Source organism: Saimiri boliviensis, chromosome 9, assembly GCF_048565385.1.
Source record: "Saimiri boliviensis isolate mSaiBol1 chromosome 9, mSaiBol1.pri, whole genome shotgun sequence".
NCBI classification, from domain to species: Eukaryota; Metazoa; Chordata; class Mammalia; order Primates; family Cebidae; genus Saimiri; species Saimiri boliviensis.
The window spans coordinates 35,346,876-35,366,488 of record NC_133457.1 but is presented as its reverse complement, the minus strand read 5'-3'; the positions used below and the strand labels follow the sequence as shown (position 1 = coordinate 35,366,488).

The window sequence follows — 19,613 nt, the reverse complement described above, 5'->3', positions numbered from 1 at the left end:
TCCTTAAGTGAGGTTTTCAATTTCAGAAGTTCTGACTGATTTTCTTCTTACGATATTTATCTCTTCCTTCATTTACTGGATTGCTTTAGAAATTTTTTTTTTGCATTGATTTTCCACCCTGTATTGGGACACTGAAGGAACTTCCTTGTGATCCATGCTTTGGATTCTTTAACTGTCATTTCTGAGTTTCTACTTTGAATAGTGAGCATTGTTGAAGAGCTGGTGCAACAAACTTAGTGGTGTCACTAAATTCAGATTTTTCGTAGTGCCAGCATTCTTGTTTTAGTTCCTTCTCATCTGGAGATGCTGGCACTTCTAATTCTTATGATTATGTTTATGCAAGTAGGATTTTTTTCTTTTTCTTTCTTTCCCTATAATGTTGTTATTATTATTATTTTCTTTTTCTTTACTTTCCCCCTCCACCCCAGGGGTGTGACTGTAGAGAATGCTGAGGAATGTGTTTTGGCTTTGCTTGTATAATTTTATGTCTGTGTACTTCTTTCAGCAGGTTTAAATTGGGCTGTGCAGTTTGTCCTGTAAGCCCATAGATGGCACTTATAGGTAAGATTTGGCTGTGACCAACATGGCTGGGTATATACTTGATCCTTGTTTACTGGCAGAAGCCCCCTCCTGCCTCAACCAATGCACTGACTCATGGAATGCACAGTGGTCTGAGCTCTCTGCTCACTCTCCGAGGGGGCAGGGGGGAGCCATGAAAGGCAAGACTGGACCTAGCAGTTCTGCCTGCAGTTTCCCTGATGTCGGGCACAAGCACTAGTGCCAAAGGAAAATCCAGTGGATGGTCACCAGGCACCCAGATGTATTCCTAGATGTGGAGCTGAGAAATCTTGGCTTTAAGATCTCTGCATGGGAATGGGGGCAGCTGAAGCTCAATCTAGGCGAGTGGGTGCTCAAGATGCCTGGGGATCTGCCTAGGCATGGGGCAGAGACAGCACCCCTGCACCAAGATCTCTGCATGGAGGGGTGATGTGACTCAGGCTGCTGAACCAGAGAAACAGGAGCTGTGAATGCCTCAGAATCTGCCTGGACATGAAGCAGAGAGGGTCTCACTGCACCACCATCTATATCTTGGAATGGGTGGGCAGGTCCGGCTGTTAAATCAGACAAGTGGGTGCTCCAAATGCCTGGAGATTTGCCTGACCATGGAACAGAAAGGGCCTTCTCAAGATCTCTGCACAGGAGGAGTGGGGCAACTCAGGCTGCTGATCCAAGTGAACAGGTATTCCAAATTATTGGAGATCTGCCTAGGTGCAGAGAAGAGAGAGTTCCTCTGCATCACAGTCTATGTCTAGGCAGGGTGGGGAGCTAAGGCTGCTGAACCAGGTGACTGGGGGCTCCAAATCCCTCTATCGACATAAACTCTTTTCTGGATACAATATTTATAAATTTAGCAGAAGTAGGCATAGAAAGATAAGGACGATAGAACATAAGAAAAAAAACTACACTAAGATTATTTTTCCATTAATATCACACCTTATTTTCTATTACTTGTTGCAAATAATATCTTTAATTTTCAATGCTGTAAATTTTTAAAAACTATGGACTTGAGAATAAAACATATAGACTACAAACTAATTTTTAAAAAGACATGTATCAGGCCAAACCCATTCCTTCTTTGGAACAAGGGTCAGAAGTCATAAAAGCCATTTATTTCATGGGTTTTTGGAAGTAGAAAAATATATTTCTATCTTCAGAAATATCGTGGAGTAGAATAATTCTACTTAAAGAATTTTGTTCCCGTCTTCTCATACAAATAAGAGAAGTTGATATTCTAAAGATCTTCGAGATCATTTGTTCTGACTAACTCATTTGATAGAAAAGAAATCTGAGGTGTAGGGCCAGGATAGATCCTTGATTTTAAGAAACCCAATCCATGTTCTCCCCACTACATTATGAGGCCTCATCAAAGAGAAATAATCAAGTAAAATTAGGGATTTGGAATATATTATCTGTAAAGTCCCTTCTTACACCAACATCCTATGAATCTATGGGCTAGGGTTGGCTTAAATAAAAGAGTAGCTTACCTGGAGCCAACTCAGTTGCATAAGGTTATTGAGTACAGGGGTTGAAAAAATACAGCAGTTAAAGACTATGTTGTAAAGGACCTCACAACATCTGGGATAATTAGAACATTGTCCAACTGAGAGAAGTCTTAAAATATTAGGAATCTCCTTTGCTTCTTACCATCCTTTAGAAATTAAACCAGAAATGAAATTTTAAACATTTTTGAACAAGTTATTTTTATGTCCAAGCTAGATAGTGGTTGGCTTCTCTCAATTTAAGAAATCATTACATTTCCGAAAAGTTGCATATAAAGTGAAATTGTTTATGAAGCTTGTTTGAATAGCAAAATTGAAAGTTCATGGCTGTAGCTAAAAGTCTCCAAAGGTTAAGAAATTTAGGAAGAAATAGACTAATGAGAGGGATTTCACATAAACATATTACTATACAGAATTCAATTATAATCTAATGATATGAAACCTGAAAGAATATAAAGGCTAAAATGTTTTACTAGTGAGTTATGGCAGCTGTTATGTAGTTTTCATTTATGACTAAAGATATGTCAAGAGACTAAGGCATTAATTGTTCAACACCTAAAATTTATAAGCAAGACAGTTTTCTTAAAGGTAATGTAGCTAAATATTCCTTAAGTTAAAAACTTTAGAGATCAACTAGCTCTCAGATGTTTTTGTTTGTTTTCTTTACCAGGATCCTATGAAAGAATCTAATGAAGCATAAAACTATATTTTTATGCAACTATCGTTTATACGGGATATATTAATTTATCATTGGATATCTACAGCTTCCATTCATTTTCCAAAAGGGTTTACGATGCAAGAAGGATTGAAACTCAGTAACAATCAGTCAAGTATCTCATTTTAAGAGAGATAATTGAGAGAAATAAGGTTTGATAAAATGTTCTAGGTCAAAGAGCTAATTAATAGCAGGGTTTGATTAGATAAAGGATTCCCAACCTCCAGGCTAAGAATTGTTTTATGATGTCACATTCTTTTATGAAATACATTTCTGAGAACTACAGTATAAAGTTCTGTGGCATATCACAGAACTTTATCAAGCATCAGTGTATATTAAGCATTGATAATGCCTGTTAGTGATTTTATAAAATATCTTCTCAGCAAAATCTCTTAGTGAAGTTATAGTACATATTTAATAAAATAAGTAATTTTCTCGAGCTAGTAGCTAAAAATACTATGGATATTAGAAGTCAGGGATAAATTTATTAGTATGTATAGATTATATGATTGTCTTTCTAAAAAACTCCAAAAATACAAAACTTACCAAGCTTTATTAGATACATATTATTTGAGATTTCTATAAAATATTTTAAAGTCACTAGATTTTCTTACACTGTAATGACTGGAACAAAAATCAATAAAAAATGGATCCCACTCACAGAAGCACAAAAATACATAATACTTAAAAATATACATAAGAAATATGTGCAACCTGTAAAGAAAATTACACGATTTCATTTAGTTATATAAAAGAATATTTTAAATAAATGGAGATTAAATATCATGAACTGGAATTCAAAAAGAACTCTCAATGTTCTCAAAGTATTAATTTCCCTAATTTAATTTCTAAAATTAACCCCAATTAAAATGTCAGATATTTTGGGACAGGGAGTTTTTTTCTAATATTTATCTAAATAAGTAAATGAGCTAAAATGGCCTCGATTCTACCTGCTATACCAACAATTTTAAAGTACAATAATCAAAACTATGCAATATTGTTGTAAAATTAGACTGTCAAGAGAAGAAAAATGAAGCCTAGTAATAGCCATAAATATACATAATTAAAATGCTGTATTTAATTAGTGGAAATAAATGGATTATTTGACACATGGTACTGGAAAAATGAGTAGGTGTTTAGAAAATTAATTAATTAGTTAGATTAGATCCAAACCTCAAGTCAGTACATGACATTCCTCCCATTACCAAAAATAAATCTCTTTTTATTTTTTATTTTTTGCTGTGAATGTTCATATTATCTTTTAGGCTACCCTAAGATTCATAGTTCTTGTGTGAGGATGTGTCTTCAACACTGAACTCATTTAAATATAGAAGTCCATGGCACTCCCAGAACCAGAAGCATATTACTATCCATGATCTTAACAACTACACAACTCAAGAAAATCTAGTAGGATGGAAAGGAAGAATTCAAAGATAAGCAAAAAATCTCCCGTCATTGAAATCATAGGATCCTTTCAGAGAAGCACAGAAGCCAATGAATGGTCAGCAAACTGTCGCCTTAAAACAAAGACACCTTGGAGAAGACACTCAAAAAAGACTCACTCTTCTAAAATCTATGTCCAGGGCATGGTCCAAGATGTTTAAGAGCCAAGAGCATTCCTTGAAAGCTAACATATCAAAATGAGACTAGGAAGATAAGACTAGAAAGCAACAGCTCTTTGGAGAGATTCTGGATCTAACAAGAGCTGTAAGCAGTGCCAATCTAAATTTATCTGCAGCTAGAAGATGGAAGCATGCTTGAGTCATTTACTGAGACAGGAAATACAGAAAAAGCAACAGGATGGAGAGTGAAGAACAGTTGAAATGATTAGTTTACTCTTGTAACCTGGTGAAATTAAAGTTCTATAAAACTGAAACCATTGCTTATTGCCTTTATTGATGCTATCACATAGTAAGAAATTCAAAATACACTTACAATTGACTGATGCACTGCAACCTCAAACAAATTTCAAGACATCTGATGAGGAATAGGACCTCTAGAATCTACATACTAAAATGTTATATGGGGCATAATATAAAACATATTACACAGGCTTCAATAAAATATATGCTAAGTACTTTAACAAAGTCCATATAATAAAAGTTACATAGTGATTAACATCATCACTACAGAATGACACTTAGCCTCAGTCACAAGGATTAGCTGCTTAACAGTCTTTTATCTTTAGGAATACAATAACACTGTGGGTCTGATTTTTATTTTCATCATTAAAGCTTACTTGTCTAACTTGTTTGTTTTGATTAAAAATATATCAGTGCATGTGGTTCAAAACCTGTGCTTTTCTATAAGCATATTGAAATTTCACATTTTACATTTCAAATCAATGACTTAGACTTAATCAATATTTAATTCTTATACCTGTAGTCAGTGCCCATAAGTCTAATAAGTAGACTTAATCTAGTAATTATTTTTCACAATAAAATTACAAGTAGACCAATGATTTGGAGTTTGCGATATGCTCTTCCTTGAAGGGGATAATACTGTCCTTTAGTAATACCATCAATAGAAGGAATATATATATATATATATATATATATATATATATATACACACACACACACATATATATACCATATAAATGTGAATAATAATTCATATAAAAATAATTTCACAATAGAATGTGAAATATATATATATATATATATATATATATATATATATATATATATATTCATTCCTTATGTATGTGTTTCCTGGGGTGATGGGAAACAGAAGAAAATGAACAATTGTTTGTAGGAGATTTTTAGTAGATGTGAGGAATATGTAGAGTGTAGATTGCAAGTTAATTATTGCATAAAAGGTCAATGATTTTCAAAAAAGAGCAAGACAGTTTAGGGGCAAGGTACACTTGGATAATGTTTTATAAATCAGAAAACCAAACCCAAATGGATTAACTTGTGACACTTATAAATGCTTAATAGAACTTATATTAATAATTGTCAGGTATTACAACATCTTTTTAGAGAAAACCGAAACAGTTTCTCCTCAAGTGTGATCTGAGTACCAAGGAAACTCAGTATTTGGGTAGCCAAAATATCCAAAAGAATAGACTATTCAATAGAAATACAATCCTGACTTTTGGTTTCCTATAACTTTATTGTCTATATTTTAGGCAAATCGTTTTAACCAAATGAGTAATGAGAATGGCGTATAACAGTGCAGTATAAGTGACGAGATGCTATGAGGAAGTACAGAACGAGCATGACTTCCAAACACTGAAGGAAGACTGATTTCACAATGTCTTTCTCTTTTAAGCTGAAGGGGTGCCCTCATAATATGGTACAGAATCCCTATTTGTTGTTCACCCACTTATTCCTGCATCTATTCACTCAAATACATGTATTGTGCATCTACTCTCTACACGCATGCTATGATCAGTATCGTGGAGAACACGAACACAGGAATTTGTGGTGTAGAGTATATATATTCCTGTCTCTCTTTCTTATACATGCATACATATACACATATACATGTACGTATATCTGTGTGTAACTGTTAACTATGACCCAAAAATAACACGTCACAATTGTATAGCACTTTAGCACTTTTCAGTTTGTAAGCTGCTTTCATATACGTTTTTATTTAAGCTCACCAGTGATTTTCTAGGTAGGCATTTTTATTTCCATTTTGTGACAATAATCTCTCCCTGTTTTTGTAGATATACTGTGGGATGATACATGTGATATCTATATTTTTAAAAGATTAAAATCATGATTATTCTTCCTATAATTATATTGGTTTTAGTAACTTTTCCTAAGGTGTGTTTTTAAAACTTCAAATTCACAGGATAGAATGTTAATAGATTATTAATAATATGTACAAAAAGAAAAGGTTTATGATATAAAATAAATTTATGCAACATTTCTTTTAGCAAAGTTTAATCAATTTCTTCAGGATTTCTCTGAGCTTACACTCTGCTAATATACCGTGTCAGTCTTTAAGAACAGGGAGGCAGTGTGCGGCATTTCTCAAACTTACACGATAATGGAATCTTCGTTGTTTGGAGTGTTTGGTCTGAAGTGTGAACACATTTGGAACTGTCATGCAAAGATTCTGAGTATATTATAGCTTCATTCCTTTCTAGGTATAAGAATTTTCTCCTCTTAAGCAACTGTAGCAACTTGAAATCATATTAACTCCCTGTCTGCTACCAGAAACGCAGGAATTCCCTTTCAAAGAACTGAGAATATTATGCAATTAAATGCAAATTTCTGTGTTTCTTACTATCTACATGCCCAGTTAATCTTTAAATACAAGATCAGACTGCAGAGATAATGCAACTTCATAATTAGACATTGCTACATATACTTTATTTCCACAACTTTTATAATATGCAAAGTTTATTAATATAAAAAAAATTCTGAGTTTTTAAAATATACCATTTGCTTCTTTTGACCAAAGAGTAAAATCTTACTTCTAAAACATGGAAATATTTTCTGTTGTCTAGAAGCCCTGATGAAAATAGAACAAAGCATTGACAACATTTTCAAAACGCGTGTTATTTGATTTGAGTTTTCTGAAACTATCAGTAATATAAATTGTTTGTAATGACATTTTAAGTACTATGTTGTACTACTTCAGTATTGAGGTTAATTGCTTTTAGATAAACCTCCTTTGTCCATTAGAAATAAACTACATTCAAATAAGTTTGCAGATGTATTGGGGATTGAAAAAGTATAGAACAATGGAAAAGGACAGAAAGGACTGAATTGTTACTGGTTGGCACTGTTTACAACTGGGAGTATTAACTTCCTCAAAAGTCTCGAGACATTTTAAAAACCTTGCCATCCACGGTGTGCTGTATGGGACCAGTGACACTAGGGTCACTCTGGAGTTTGTTTAAAACAGAGAAGGGTCTTGACTCCACCTCAGACTTCCTGAATTATAATTTATATTAAGGGAGATCCTCGGGTCATTCCAGTGCTATTTTTTTAAAAAAAGGTTTAACATACTGTTTTTTAAAAAATAATAATCAGGAGTCCTTTATTAGTGTCCACTTTAATGGCTGGAAACCTTGATTTTAGATTTTTTCCTCTTTATCTCATGCATTCTGAAGAATGAGAATCTATAAGTAAGGGTTATGTCTAAAAGATCTTATAATCTTTTATGTAAACTGAAAAAATAGGGTTAGTAAATTCTACTTTCTCCAGGAAAACCAATGCAGTTATTGAAGTAATCAGATCACAGCATCATAAGCCTGGTTATTATTTTTTTTCTTCCATAAGGCTTGTGAATGCTAAGTAGTTAATAACTAGAGAGCCCTTCAAATCAATCAGCTTTTAGGAGTTTTTATCCAACAAGGATCAGGAGACTTAGGATTAAAATTGTCAATGAAAATTTGAAGATGATGTCTGACTTAATCCTTTTTCCCCATTCTAGATTCTTGGCCTTCCTGCCCTGCCCTGCATGATACAGATACACTGTTAAGCATTTGCAATGGACATGCCTGCTTCAGCCAAAGGGTAAGAGATAAAAGAGCTTCCTCTCTATTACAAAATATTTTTTGACCTTTGAAGTAGATTATTTATTTTAAAGTTCAGCTTGTCATAGTCTTAGAGATAATTTTGAAAAAGATCATCAGGTAATATTTTATCTATAAAACGGGAGCTACTGACCAAGATGTAATCTGTTACCGCTGAGGAAACACAGATTGGTAAGTGGGATTCCACTGTTAGACTCACATAAGGAACACAGATTGTGTTACAGTGAGCAAGATGCACTGAAAATTACAACTCCATATTTCAGCTAATTTCATCTGACATCATACTGTTTGTGAATAATGCCTTTTTTTTTTTTTTTTTTTTTTGTAATGCAGAGACACAGGACTCCACTTTCCATCATGGAAGGGTAAGATGGAAAGAGTCTCCTTGTCCTGGCAGTTTGTGTCTGAGCACATGATTTAAGCTTGATCAATTGAATTCTTTTCTCAGGCACTGTGAATAAGAGGTGCAGGAGAGGTTAGGACTCCTGCACAGGATCTACAGACAGAAACATGTTTTGAACTTGAAATTGGCAATCTGGGGCTATCTCAGCTCATGTTCTTTTGCCAGTCTTGTTTTATATCCTTCTAATTCTGAGTCTACATGCCCTGCTAATGAATTCTTTTTTTGTTTTTACTTGCAATCAAGTATCATGACTGATACAGAAATATCACCTCTTCACTAGACTTTAAGAGTATTGTTATTTCAGTTCTATATTGCTCATTGATATAAGTTTGAACAGGTGGGTGGAGTTAAGAGAGGGCTTCAGTTACAATAAGAGCAGAGGTGGTGGTGATAACGGTGGCAGTTAACACCTACAAGGACATACTATGTCCCAGATACTATGTGAAGTGAGTACTCATGAGAGTCAGTATTACCGCACTCATAGATGAAAAAACTGAGATTGTTTAATGAAAAACCAACTTTGAGGTCATTTTGGTCAAAATCATATGCCTGGTAAATCCATGAGGCAGGGTTCAGACCTGAATCTTTTGAGCTGCAAATCAGAACTCATATTAGGATGCTAATGGAGTTCTTTGGAGACTAATTCAATATCATTGATTGAACTTTTGATTGAACTTTAGATTGAACTGTAGCTAATATAATATATACATATATTAATTGAGATATAAGAAAATACGCAAAGTCTAATTGTACAATTTTAGCTGGGTATTGATGTCATCTTGTAGTAAACAAATAAAGCATCCTCCATTCCCTGCAAAGAGATTGATTATTCTGAAACATTTCCTTGCAGCCTCCCCAAAACTAAATTGTGAAAAGTACTCTCTGATTGAGTTGTGATGTCTCTTTAATACAGTGTTTAATCTTAACCTTAAGCGCTATATCTAAATTCCATAAAAACTGGATATATCCTAACAAGCTTATAAAGTTGATGTAGGACTTGCCTCCTATATGAACCTGAAAGAAAAAAACTCCTATGTGTGTGCAATTGCAAGCCTATATAAAAATTTTTCAGAGACTGACTTTCCAATTGAAAGGTGGCACAAATTATTTTGATGATATGCAAAAGTATATAATTTGTTGTCCAGCACCAAACTAAATATGAAGGCTATACTTTTAAAGCTATTTTTAAATAACTTTCATACATAAAATAATAAGTATTCAGTAGTTCATGGTTCTGTCTTTTATTAGAAGTAATTGTCGTAATACAATACCCTTACTAGGTACAAATCTAAATGCTCTATATATGTTGCCTAATTTAATACTGGCAATCCCATTGAGATTGGCACTATTATTATTGTCATTTTACAGTCTGAAAATGAAGCAGAGTGCAACATCTCCCCATTTGGTGGCGCTCTATATTCGAAAGATCTCTGTTCAAGAGAACTTTATCCCTCACGTATCTTATGATGAAGTCCACACTCTAAAGCTCAGCACAGCCTTTAAAGATCTGGTCTCTACCTACCTACCTCCAGCCTCATTCCCTTTCTACCATACCCCCATTCACCTTCTGTGCAAGTGCATTGCTTAATATATTAGTAAACCTGCTGTCACAAATGCCGTTTCCTCAGCATCTATACAGACAAGACCTATTCACCCTTTAAAACTCAGATAATCTCTGAAAAGCCTTTGATGACATCCTAGTTAGATTTAGTGCCACTACTCTATACATATTCCTTTTATAAAATACATCACACTGTAATATACCTATTAAATCTTTGTCTATTTTTCCCACTAGACTTTAAACTCTATGATTTGTTTTGGTATCCACAGTGCCTAATACAGAACCAAGTATGTAAGGAGCACTTAAAAATTTCTTTTTTGAATGAATGACCAAAGCTTAAGTAATCCTGTTGTTGTTCTCTTCTTTGTATTCCTAGCTGGGAAGAGTTGTTAAATCTCATTCTCTATAATTTAACAATAGTAAATGTTATTTGAAGGAATTCTAGACAAATAATTAGGGAATTTAGGTTATTGAATCATGATTTTGATTCAATAAGTAAACTACCATGAAGATTGATTCATTCAAAGAAAAAATTTTTTACATGCTTGCCATGTACCAGGAAACTGTACACTATAGTGGAGATAGAGTAGCAGATCTAATAGGCAACAACTCCTTTCATCATGGAGCTTGTAAAACCTAGAACCAAATTTCTCTTCATAAAGTAAATGAGTTGAACTAAGGTCCTCCCAGGTCTAAAATTCCATAAAACAGTAAACTAAACATCAAAATTCCTTACAATACAATATAGAAATACATTAAAAAGAAATAAATATAATAACAGACAAAGCATTTCATAACCAGCCTCTGATATAAGACATCTACAAGCATAATTCTTCCTTCCAAAAATAGATACCTAATAAAGAAGTAACACTGTAATGCCTTTTAAAGATTAACACTGATTTATCATGACATAAAATATTGGAATGAACTCTAGTTGTAAGTAGTTGAGCTGTAAAGAACAAAAAAAAAAATACCATTTCATGGCAATTAAAAATAATTAGGAAGAAATGTGATTCTTTGGGAAAATGTATCTATTTTTATACACCTAATGTTAAACACCAATATAAGGAACAACATGCTCTCTTGTCAAATGTTACTTGTATGATAATTTTTGATTCATTGTAATTGGATCCAAAAAGGTAAAATTTACTATTAGTCCACAAATTAAAGGGTAAAAACTAAATTAGGCTAAATTCTCAACTACTTCATTACAAAGTTAGGTAGGGAAGGAGGCCACAATTATTTAACTTGTGTTCAAATCTCAGCTGGGGAATGTTTTAAATGAACATTTAAATGATGCAAGTAATTTTAGAAGAGAAAGTCTTTGTAGACAAGCCTATAAGCCCAGTATTTATACACTTAATTAGCATACAATCTTGCTAGTCATATCCCAGTAGGTGTTTGGACAGAAATCTAAATCTCTAAAGATAAATTTTCAATCATTGCTACCATAAGTGAGTAAGATATGTCAATTGTTTGACATGCCATGATCACAGGATGTACTTTCTAATATATCCTCTGACAGTTTATGTGGACACTGGGCCATAATAAGAATCTATCTATAATCTATCTATCTAGATACATTAATATCTACCTAGATATCTAGATAGACATTTGAAAGTCTTTTTCTGTTTTCATGAGTAATGATTTTCATGGAGAAACAAACCCAAAATGTGTGCTCAATATATTTATCTAGGTATCTAGAAATCTTAATATCTATCGAGATATCTAGATATATTAATGTCTATCGAGATATGTAGATATATTACTATCTATTGAGATACCTAGATAAATATATTGAGCACACATTTTGGGTTTGTTTTTCCATGAAAATCATTGCTCATGAAATGAGAAATAGACTTTCAAATTATATGGTGAGATTTTCACATTGTAGACGAGGAAACTGAGGCCCAGACAGGTGAAAGAAATATTGCAAATCTGACAGCTGATTAGCAATGGAACCATGATAACAGGAGCCCAATGCTCTTCTTGCCACTACTTCATGCCACTGCTCTCTCTCTCAGATTGTGCTCTGGCTTACAACATTACATTGTGATTTGACTATTCATTGCATTGAACTACAATGCAAGGATCAAGAATACAAAAAAAAAAAATAAGGAGGTAAATACAGAAGCAATTCAGTTTGTTGGCTTTTCTTAAGCATTGACAAATAAATACTTTTTTATGTTGTGGAAAGAAAAACAACAGCTAGATCATAAGTCTGCAGCAAGCCTGGCATGTTGGAAATGAAACAAAAAGCTTTCTTCTTATAACTAAATTTGAGAGTGTGAATAAGCTAAATTTCCCCATCTGGAGACTCTCAGACTAGACAAGACTTACAAATTAATATGAGTGTATAGGTCTGGGGCCCGAGGAAAATCAGGTCAGGTCTAAAAAGGAATCAGGTGCTGACCACAAGTCAGAATTTTAATATGGTTTCAAAACAAAGGGCAGAGATCTAATGTTGCAATTTACCGAACGCCATTAGGATGATGACACAGTATGTGATGAGGAAGCCTTCAAGACAAAGTTATAAAGAAGAAATTAACATTGAAAGATGGAAAATGTTTCCATCCACATACAATTCAGACTCGGAACCTCCTTTTAACCAATTCTTCTCTTTCTCTCTCCTTCTCTTTCTTATTGGAACTTATTTTTATCTAGGATATTTTTGCTTTCACTAAGTAGTTTTATTTCCCCATTTCCTTTGTTTCCTAGAATTGAGGACCCACAGCAAGACATAAAAAAGTCCTTGGATAAACAAGATAAGAAAATAATTCTGAGATAAAAATGATCAGAACATGTCAGTTGCTTTGGGTAGCTCAGAAACAAAATTTGGATGTGTAGAGGTATTTTTAAAAACCTGGACAGATTATTCCCTCCACTTGCTTTCCTAAGGTCTCCAGGTCTTTCTCTAGTGCTGCCTTTGAAGTATTTGTATATGTCCTATGCTGAGATATTGGCATTTATGAGGACCAACATAGAGATGTTTCAAATATGTCCAGCCATTAAGTACTGGTAGGGAGGGTTTGGACCTTTTTCTCTGTTGGGAGTTTCCTATGCAAAGGTCTGAGCTTTCAAAAGTTCAAGATTGATTTTTGGTGGAGAAGATAAGCGAAGGCTTTTCTAGCCAACTAAGAAGCAGATTCTTTTGATTAAATGTCAGATTAAGAAAAAATATTCTACATTCTACATAAGGTACTGTGACAATTCTCTAAAGGGTATGACTGTGAGAAGAATGCAGATATTTTGGGATAGAGGGTTACAGTTATGAGAATTTTCATTTTCTATAAATTTCCTTTGGTTGACATAAGTTTAAAAATGTGTTCATGTGCATAGTGTTTCAGATTCATTTATGCAGAATTATGTAACACTTGGAAAATCTCCCTTAAACCATGTATTATGGGGACACAAAACTATAAATTGTGTTTGTAAATATCCAGACCTTTCTATAATCACAAATTCTCAGAATGTGCTAAATGTGGGGTCTGTTATTATATTTGCTTTCTCTCTCACTCTCTCTATTTAAAGGGAAGGATGGTAGGATATCTTTTCTATTAATTCACCACCTCAAATACAAGTGATAATTTTCTTATGATTTCAGATACTGTAGTGACAGGCCATAGGCCAGTTGCCCAGTGATTTACTATTAATAGCCCTGCATCAGAACATTTCAAGATAAGACTGAACATTATCTAAACACTTCTACAGCCAAACTATGGTCATTTTCAATATGTAATTTATCAGTTTAACCCATTAATTTTTGAAAAGTAAGATTGTTCCAGAAAACCTTATTGAAATAAAATACTTGTATTATGAATTCAAAATTAGAAATTAATTAGACAAATTGACAGCGAGAAAGAATATATTTATAGATTTATCTTTCACTTCCTCCAAGTTCTCGACAGTCTTTTTTTTTTTTTTTTAAATGGAAAATGTGACAAATGTAAGCCCTTACCAACTTCCCACTTCAGAAGGCTGTTGTCTTCCCTCTCCATTTTTCCAATGACATACCAGATGCATGCCATCCAGTGTGCAAGGAGCGCAAACATGGACATGAGCAGAGTCAGGACGATAGTGCTGTGTTGGGAATAGCGGTCTAACTTCTGTAGCAGACGCAAAAGACGCAAGAGCCGCACCGTCTTTAGAAGGTGCACAAGAGACACCTGTGGTAGGAGAGAGAGCGGCACAACTTGGTGTATGTGTTAAAATCATGCCACAACAATTTTAAGAAGCCATTCTAAAAATTTTGGAAACAAAGTATAATTATTTCAATATTATTATTTTTATAAATTGTCTTCATTCTTGACATATCAGAAGATGATAGGATTAAAGATGGTAGAATAAAGATAGAATAGTGAGGATAATTTAATTTATTTGAATAAATACCTCTCTTAATTAGGAGTTATCTTTTTTTACTCTCTGTATCATTTAATACAGTAGTATACATTCTGATACACAACTGAAACACATTATCGTATCAGAATACCATGATATCTCGAATCCCCTACACATATTCCCTTCCCTTTGTAAGGAAGTTGCTTTATAACAATAATTCAGAAAAAATGAAGTAAACACCTAGAAAGTAATAATACAAGTAATGGTTTATTTTTTGAAATAGGTAGACCCATAAAACTTGAGTAATTTCTGCTCACAAGTACCAGCAGCATCTTCTCCCTCACGTGCTGTACTTCTGGCACTATCAACAGACAGAGAAAACATTTGCCTGAAGAGTGCATGCTCTCTTGCTCTGTCTCTCTCTCGTGCTCTCTCTCTCTCGCTCTCGCTCTCGCTCTCACTCTCTCTCTCTCCACTCTCTTGAACATGCTTAGGGAATTAAAATGAAATGGACAAGAATTTCTGAAGTCTCTGAGTACCTTTGCAGAGGTGCTTTGTATAGCTTTAACTAACTACACTCTTTCCTTTACAAAACTTAAACAGGCACAAGGACAGCATTGAGAATTTGCTTTTGTATTTATCTAGAGTCAGTTGACTTCTAATTCCTTTCTTTGCTAGCCATATTCTCTTATCTCTAAGAAGAACATGCCTAGAACAATACCTGACACATAGAAAATGCTCAATAAATATTTGTTAAATAAGTGAATGGATAAATTATCAAGTTAAGATGCAAACACTTCAAGCTCAGCATAGAAATTGATATTCAATCAAATTGTTTTCACTTGTAATCTTGTGAATTATTCTATACGCAAATACAGTACACTCTTAAAGGTACTTGAAGAACTTAACAGCTAGCTGTGCCCTTTTATTTCTTTTTGTCATTCTCTCGTGTCAAGTTTTACTTTCCTCTCCTTTGGAGCCAAATTCTCATCTATCGTTTCTCAAGCTGGTAGTTAGCTAGATGGTCAGATGCCAATCTCTATTCTTTTATTTAAAGATATTACTGGGATTGAGTTTATTTTATAGGTAGGTGAATTTGATGGACAAGTGACAATTTTATAAGTGAAATGAAACCTGGAATAAAAGTCCCAAGTGGAGGAAGGCATCTGCATAGATACTATTGATGTAGTCTCCCCATTTTCTCTGACCAGAAAGGGGATGTTTGAGTAAAGAATGTGGATTTGTTTGTACATGAGAACAAGAGTAATTTGCAAAGATTAGGTGAACCTCGATGTCCAGCTGACCCAGGTAGTTCTATGTCCATTCTGAAGTCAATAAAAACTGGCATTAAAAAATTATGCTTGCTCCCATCAGAGTCAGTAGATTCTTGCTAAGGTTGGAATGGTAGCTCTTGAAGAATGACAGGAGAAAGAAGCATATTTGACTTATATAGAAATATGTACCTGAAAAAAGGAGAGGATTCTTTTCACTCTTTGGATGCTTTTCTGAATTTGTCACTGATTAGAATTATAAGCTACTCATAGACAGGTGTATTCATCAAAACCCCCTATCAAATGGGAGTTTCCCCTTTTACCAAATGGATATGACCATTTCAGAAAGGAAAAAGAGAGAGAGAGGATGCTAATTAACATGTTGCGAGGCTTTCCTAGGTTTTAGACATTTAGCAAAGCATTGTACAGATATGTTGCATTTTGAGTCCGGTCAAAAACTCTGTAGGAATTATATTGTGCCCATTTTAGGGATATTTTGATGTAAACTTCTCCAAGTAAGTCACTCAGGTAGTAAGTGATAGAACTTGGATTCATACTTCTGCCTTTTTTACTTTATTGCTCTTCCTATGTCTTATTCATAATTTTATCTCTTACATGTGCCTTTTATAGTGATATACATACTAGTTTCAAAAAGCAGTGATCTGTACTTAAAAGAACTGCCATTAGCAATTGTCAGCAGAGTCAAAGTCAAAGTGTATGCAGTTTCGAATGTCATCTATGGAGATGCATTAACTGGACACATTGTAGATTTCAGAGACAAACACCTTTGGTTATTTCTTTGTTTCTTTTTCGCAGTCTTTGTTGTAAACAGCAGAACTCATAAGTTGTTCCTCATAACTTATGTTTTCTTGAGAAGAAAACATAATACCTTGAACAAGCTTTTCTCTTCAAATATTACAGAATGTTTTGTCCTAACTAATTTAAGAGGTATAATGAATTTAGGTGCCAGCTTTTTAAATGTTCATATGCTCACTCCTGTGAAAAGCAGAACAAATATCACTGATTTATTCCTTTCCTCTTTTCATTTTTTTTGACATAGATGTTGCCCTACATCTTTTATTATTTATAAAGCGTTTGTGTTAGATTACATAAGATTGATGAAAAGAGAACAGGAGTATAACAAAGTATATACATATTTAAAATTAGTTAAACATGAGAATTAGACTTTAAGACATTTCTTCATCCATGTTAATTTTGGGCAATGAGAATGCTGATGATATAAAAATGTATGTTATATATCAATATAATTATATATACATATTTAAAATATTTGCTCAGTACTCAAATAAAAATGAAACATAAAAAATGTATTAGTATTTAGCAGCAAAGGAGGAAATTAATTTAAAATAGAATTGTGTTAAATAATTAATGAACAATTTAAATCAATTTGCCAAGAGAATTTGGAAAATTTTTTAACCTTTTGTAAATTATATACTTATTTTTGCAGTCTTGCAAAAACATGGTTTTAAGCCATTATGGTTTCATTATGGTACACTTATCTAGTCAAATTCAATCTTAAAAAGCACTTTAGAAAGCTCAGGTAACAATTCAATGTAGCAGTGATTGAGATATACTAGATTTTTCCTGGGAGCTTTCTTTTCGGTTGAGTCATAAACGTTTTAAAGATGTTGGCATTATCAACCTCACAACTTAAAAAGAAAAGAATAAAAAGAAACTATTGTAAAGGCAATTAACAAATGCACAAGTCTGCGCTAACAAGTCAGGATCACAATTCTGAAGTTAATAATATTCATTCTGAAGTTAATAATAACTGTATTTGAAACAGTGATTATTGTGTTTAATATTGATAACTATGCCTTTAAATTTTTAAAAGAGGATATGATTTCTATGAAGTACTGTCAACTGACTAGAAAATCTGCTTAATTTAAACTAATGTTTAATAATTTTTTACGTGCCATAATTGGTTACTCTAGCAGAAAATTGCATTACTGCTTCACAAATGGCCTCTCTAAAAGTTTCGTTATAAGGGAGCATTTAATACTTTTAAGAATACCAATCATTAAACAATAAAAATGGCTACTACTGCAAGTGATATGTTTTATGTTCTGTGAGGCTGCATGAGGGTGAGGGATTTAGAGCAAGAAAACAAACGTACAAGGATTCATGCAAATTCAAGAGAACTCTAAAGTTTTACATTAGTCATATCATTTAGGTTTTTGCTTCATCCAACAGTTTTACGAGAACCTCTAAGAAGTGGTTGAATTCCCTTATTTAAATTCAGCAGTCCTCTCTATCTGGATCAGTCTTCAGTTGGTTTTGCCAATGAGTAGCAAAATGCTAAAGAAGTATAGAGTTAAGGGTCATAAAAGCAGAAAAAAAACCACTTCAAACTTTCCAGCAAAATCTTGAGACAAGTATCTGCCTAGGTAATATAAAGTGATACTTAAATTCCTACAGATGATTTCCTTATTAAAGAATTTGTTTAGTGGGTCAGTATTTATGATAAATTCAGCATATTTGTATTTCCTGGTTCTAGGTATTTTAAAAAGTGGGAACAGGTAACATGAATTTCAAAAGGAAATAATTTCATCAACTGAAGAATCTGGCCTGTATATCATTGGACATCAGGGCATCTTTACTGAAGAAGGCACAAAACCCTGGAAGCATAAATTGCCACAAACATTTAAAACCTAAACATGGGAAAAATAAATAAAAACCTTAAAGGCCATGTGGCGGGGAGCTCTTTACTCACCACTGTGACGTTGAAAGCATACAGGAGATCAAATGGCAGGGCAGCGATTAAATCAATGATGAACCAGGTTGTGACATAGTGGATGCAAATTGATCTTGCTTCAAAGATAACTTGGCCAGACTTGCTGACATAAGTTGTTCGGAAATTTAAAATAATATCTGCTTGGAAAAAAAAAAGATTGAGAAATAAAAGGAAAAGACAGAGAAGAAAGAAGGTAGGAAAGACAATGATAGAAGAAAGGAAGGAAGACAGGCAAGCAAGTAGGAAGGAAGGGAGGAAGAAAATTATAGAAAATTAAATAAAATTAGGAAAACAGTAACCACTTAACCTAGTTAATATTGATACTATCCCAAATATTCTCCTCTACAGATCCAGTTCACCTCAATAGATACTGAAGAAGGGTGAAAGATGTAATATTTTCCGAGCACATAATATGTTCCAGATATGGAACCACACTTTAAGATTATTAAAATAAACAATTGCAGCAATAGAAACAATAGTTGTCACTTACTAAGTGTTCACTATGTACTCGATATTGTTCTAAGAGCTTGGTATAGGGTTTTTCACTTAAACCTCAGTGTATCTCCTGAAGTAGACAGTGTTACTCTGACTACAGAGGCAGAAATTATATCCCAGGAAGAAAAAGTAACTCATCCAAGATTATATTGCCAAGAGTGGCAGAGTCAAGTTTTAATACAGATACAGGTCAGGTATGGTGGCTCATGCCTGTAATGCAGCACTTTGGGAGGATGAAGCAAGAGAATTGCCTGAGCAAAGGAGTTCAAGACCGGCCCAGGCAACAAGGTGAGACTTCATTCCTACTACAATAAAAAAGATTAGCTGAGTATACTGGCACACATCTGTAGTCCCATCTACTCCAGAAACTGAGGTGAGAGAATCACTTTAGCCCAGGAGATTGTGGCTTCAGTGAGCCATGCTTACACCACAGCACTCCAGCCTGGGCAACAGAATGAGACTCTGTTTCAAAAAAAAAAAAAAAAAAAAAAAAAAAAAACCCATTAAATATA

At 33.7% G+C, this 19,613-nt stretch overlaps 1 protein-coding gene across 1 annotated transcript in view; it reads right to left on the bottom strand.

Annotated features, from left to right (window-relative positions):
• KCNH8 (potassium voltage-gated channel subfamily H member 8) overlaps positions 1–19,613 on the bottom strand; it is a 340,011-nt gene that overhangs the window by 105,189 nt on the left and 215,209 nt on the right. The window contains exons 6-7 of the mRNA XM_003924923.4: positions 18,586–18,743; positions 14,201–14,408 (exon numbers count right to left, since the gene is read on the bottom strand). Coding sequence (XP_003924972.2) covers positions 14,201–14,408; positions 18,586–18,743 — 366 coding nt within the window. The remainder of the gene's footprint in view (positions 1–14,200; positions 14,409–18,585; positions 18,744–19,613) is intronic.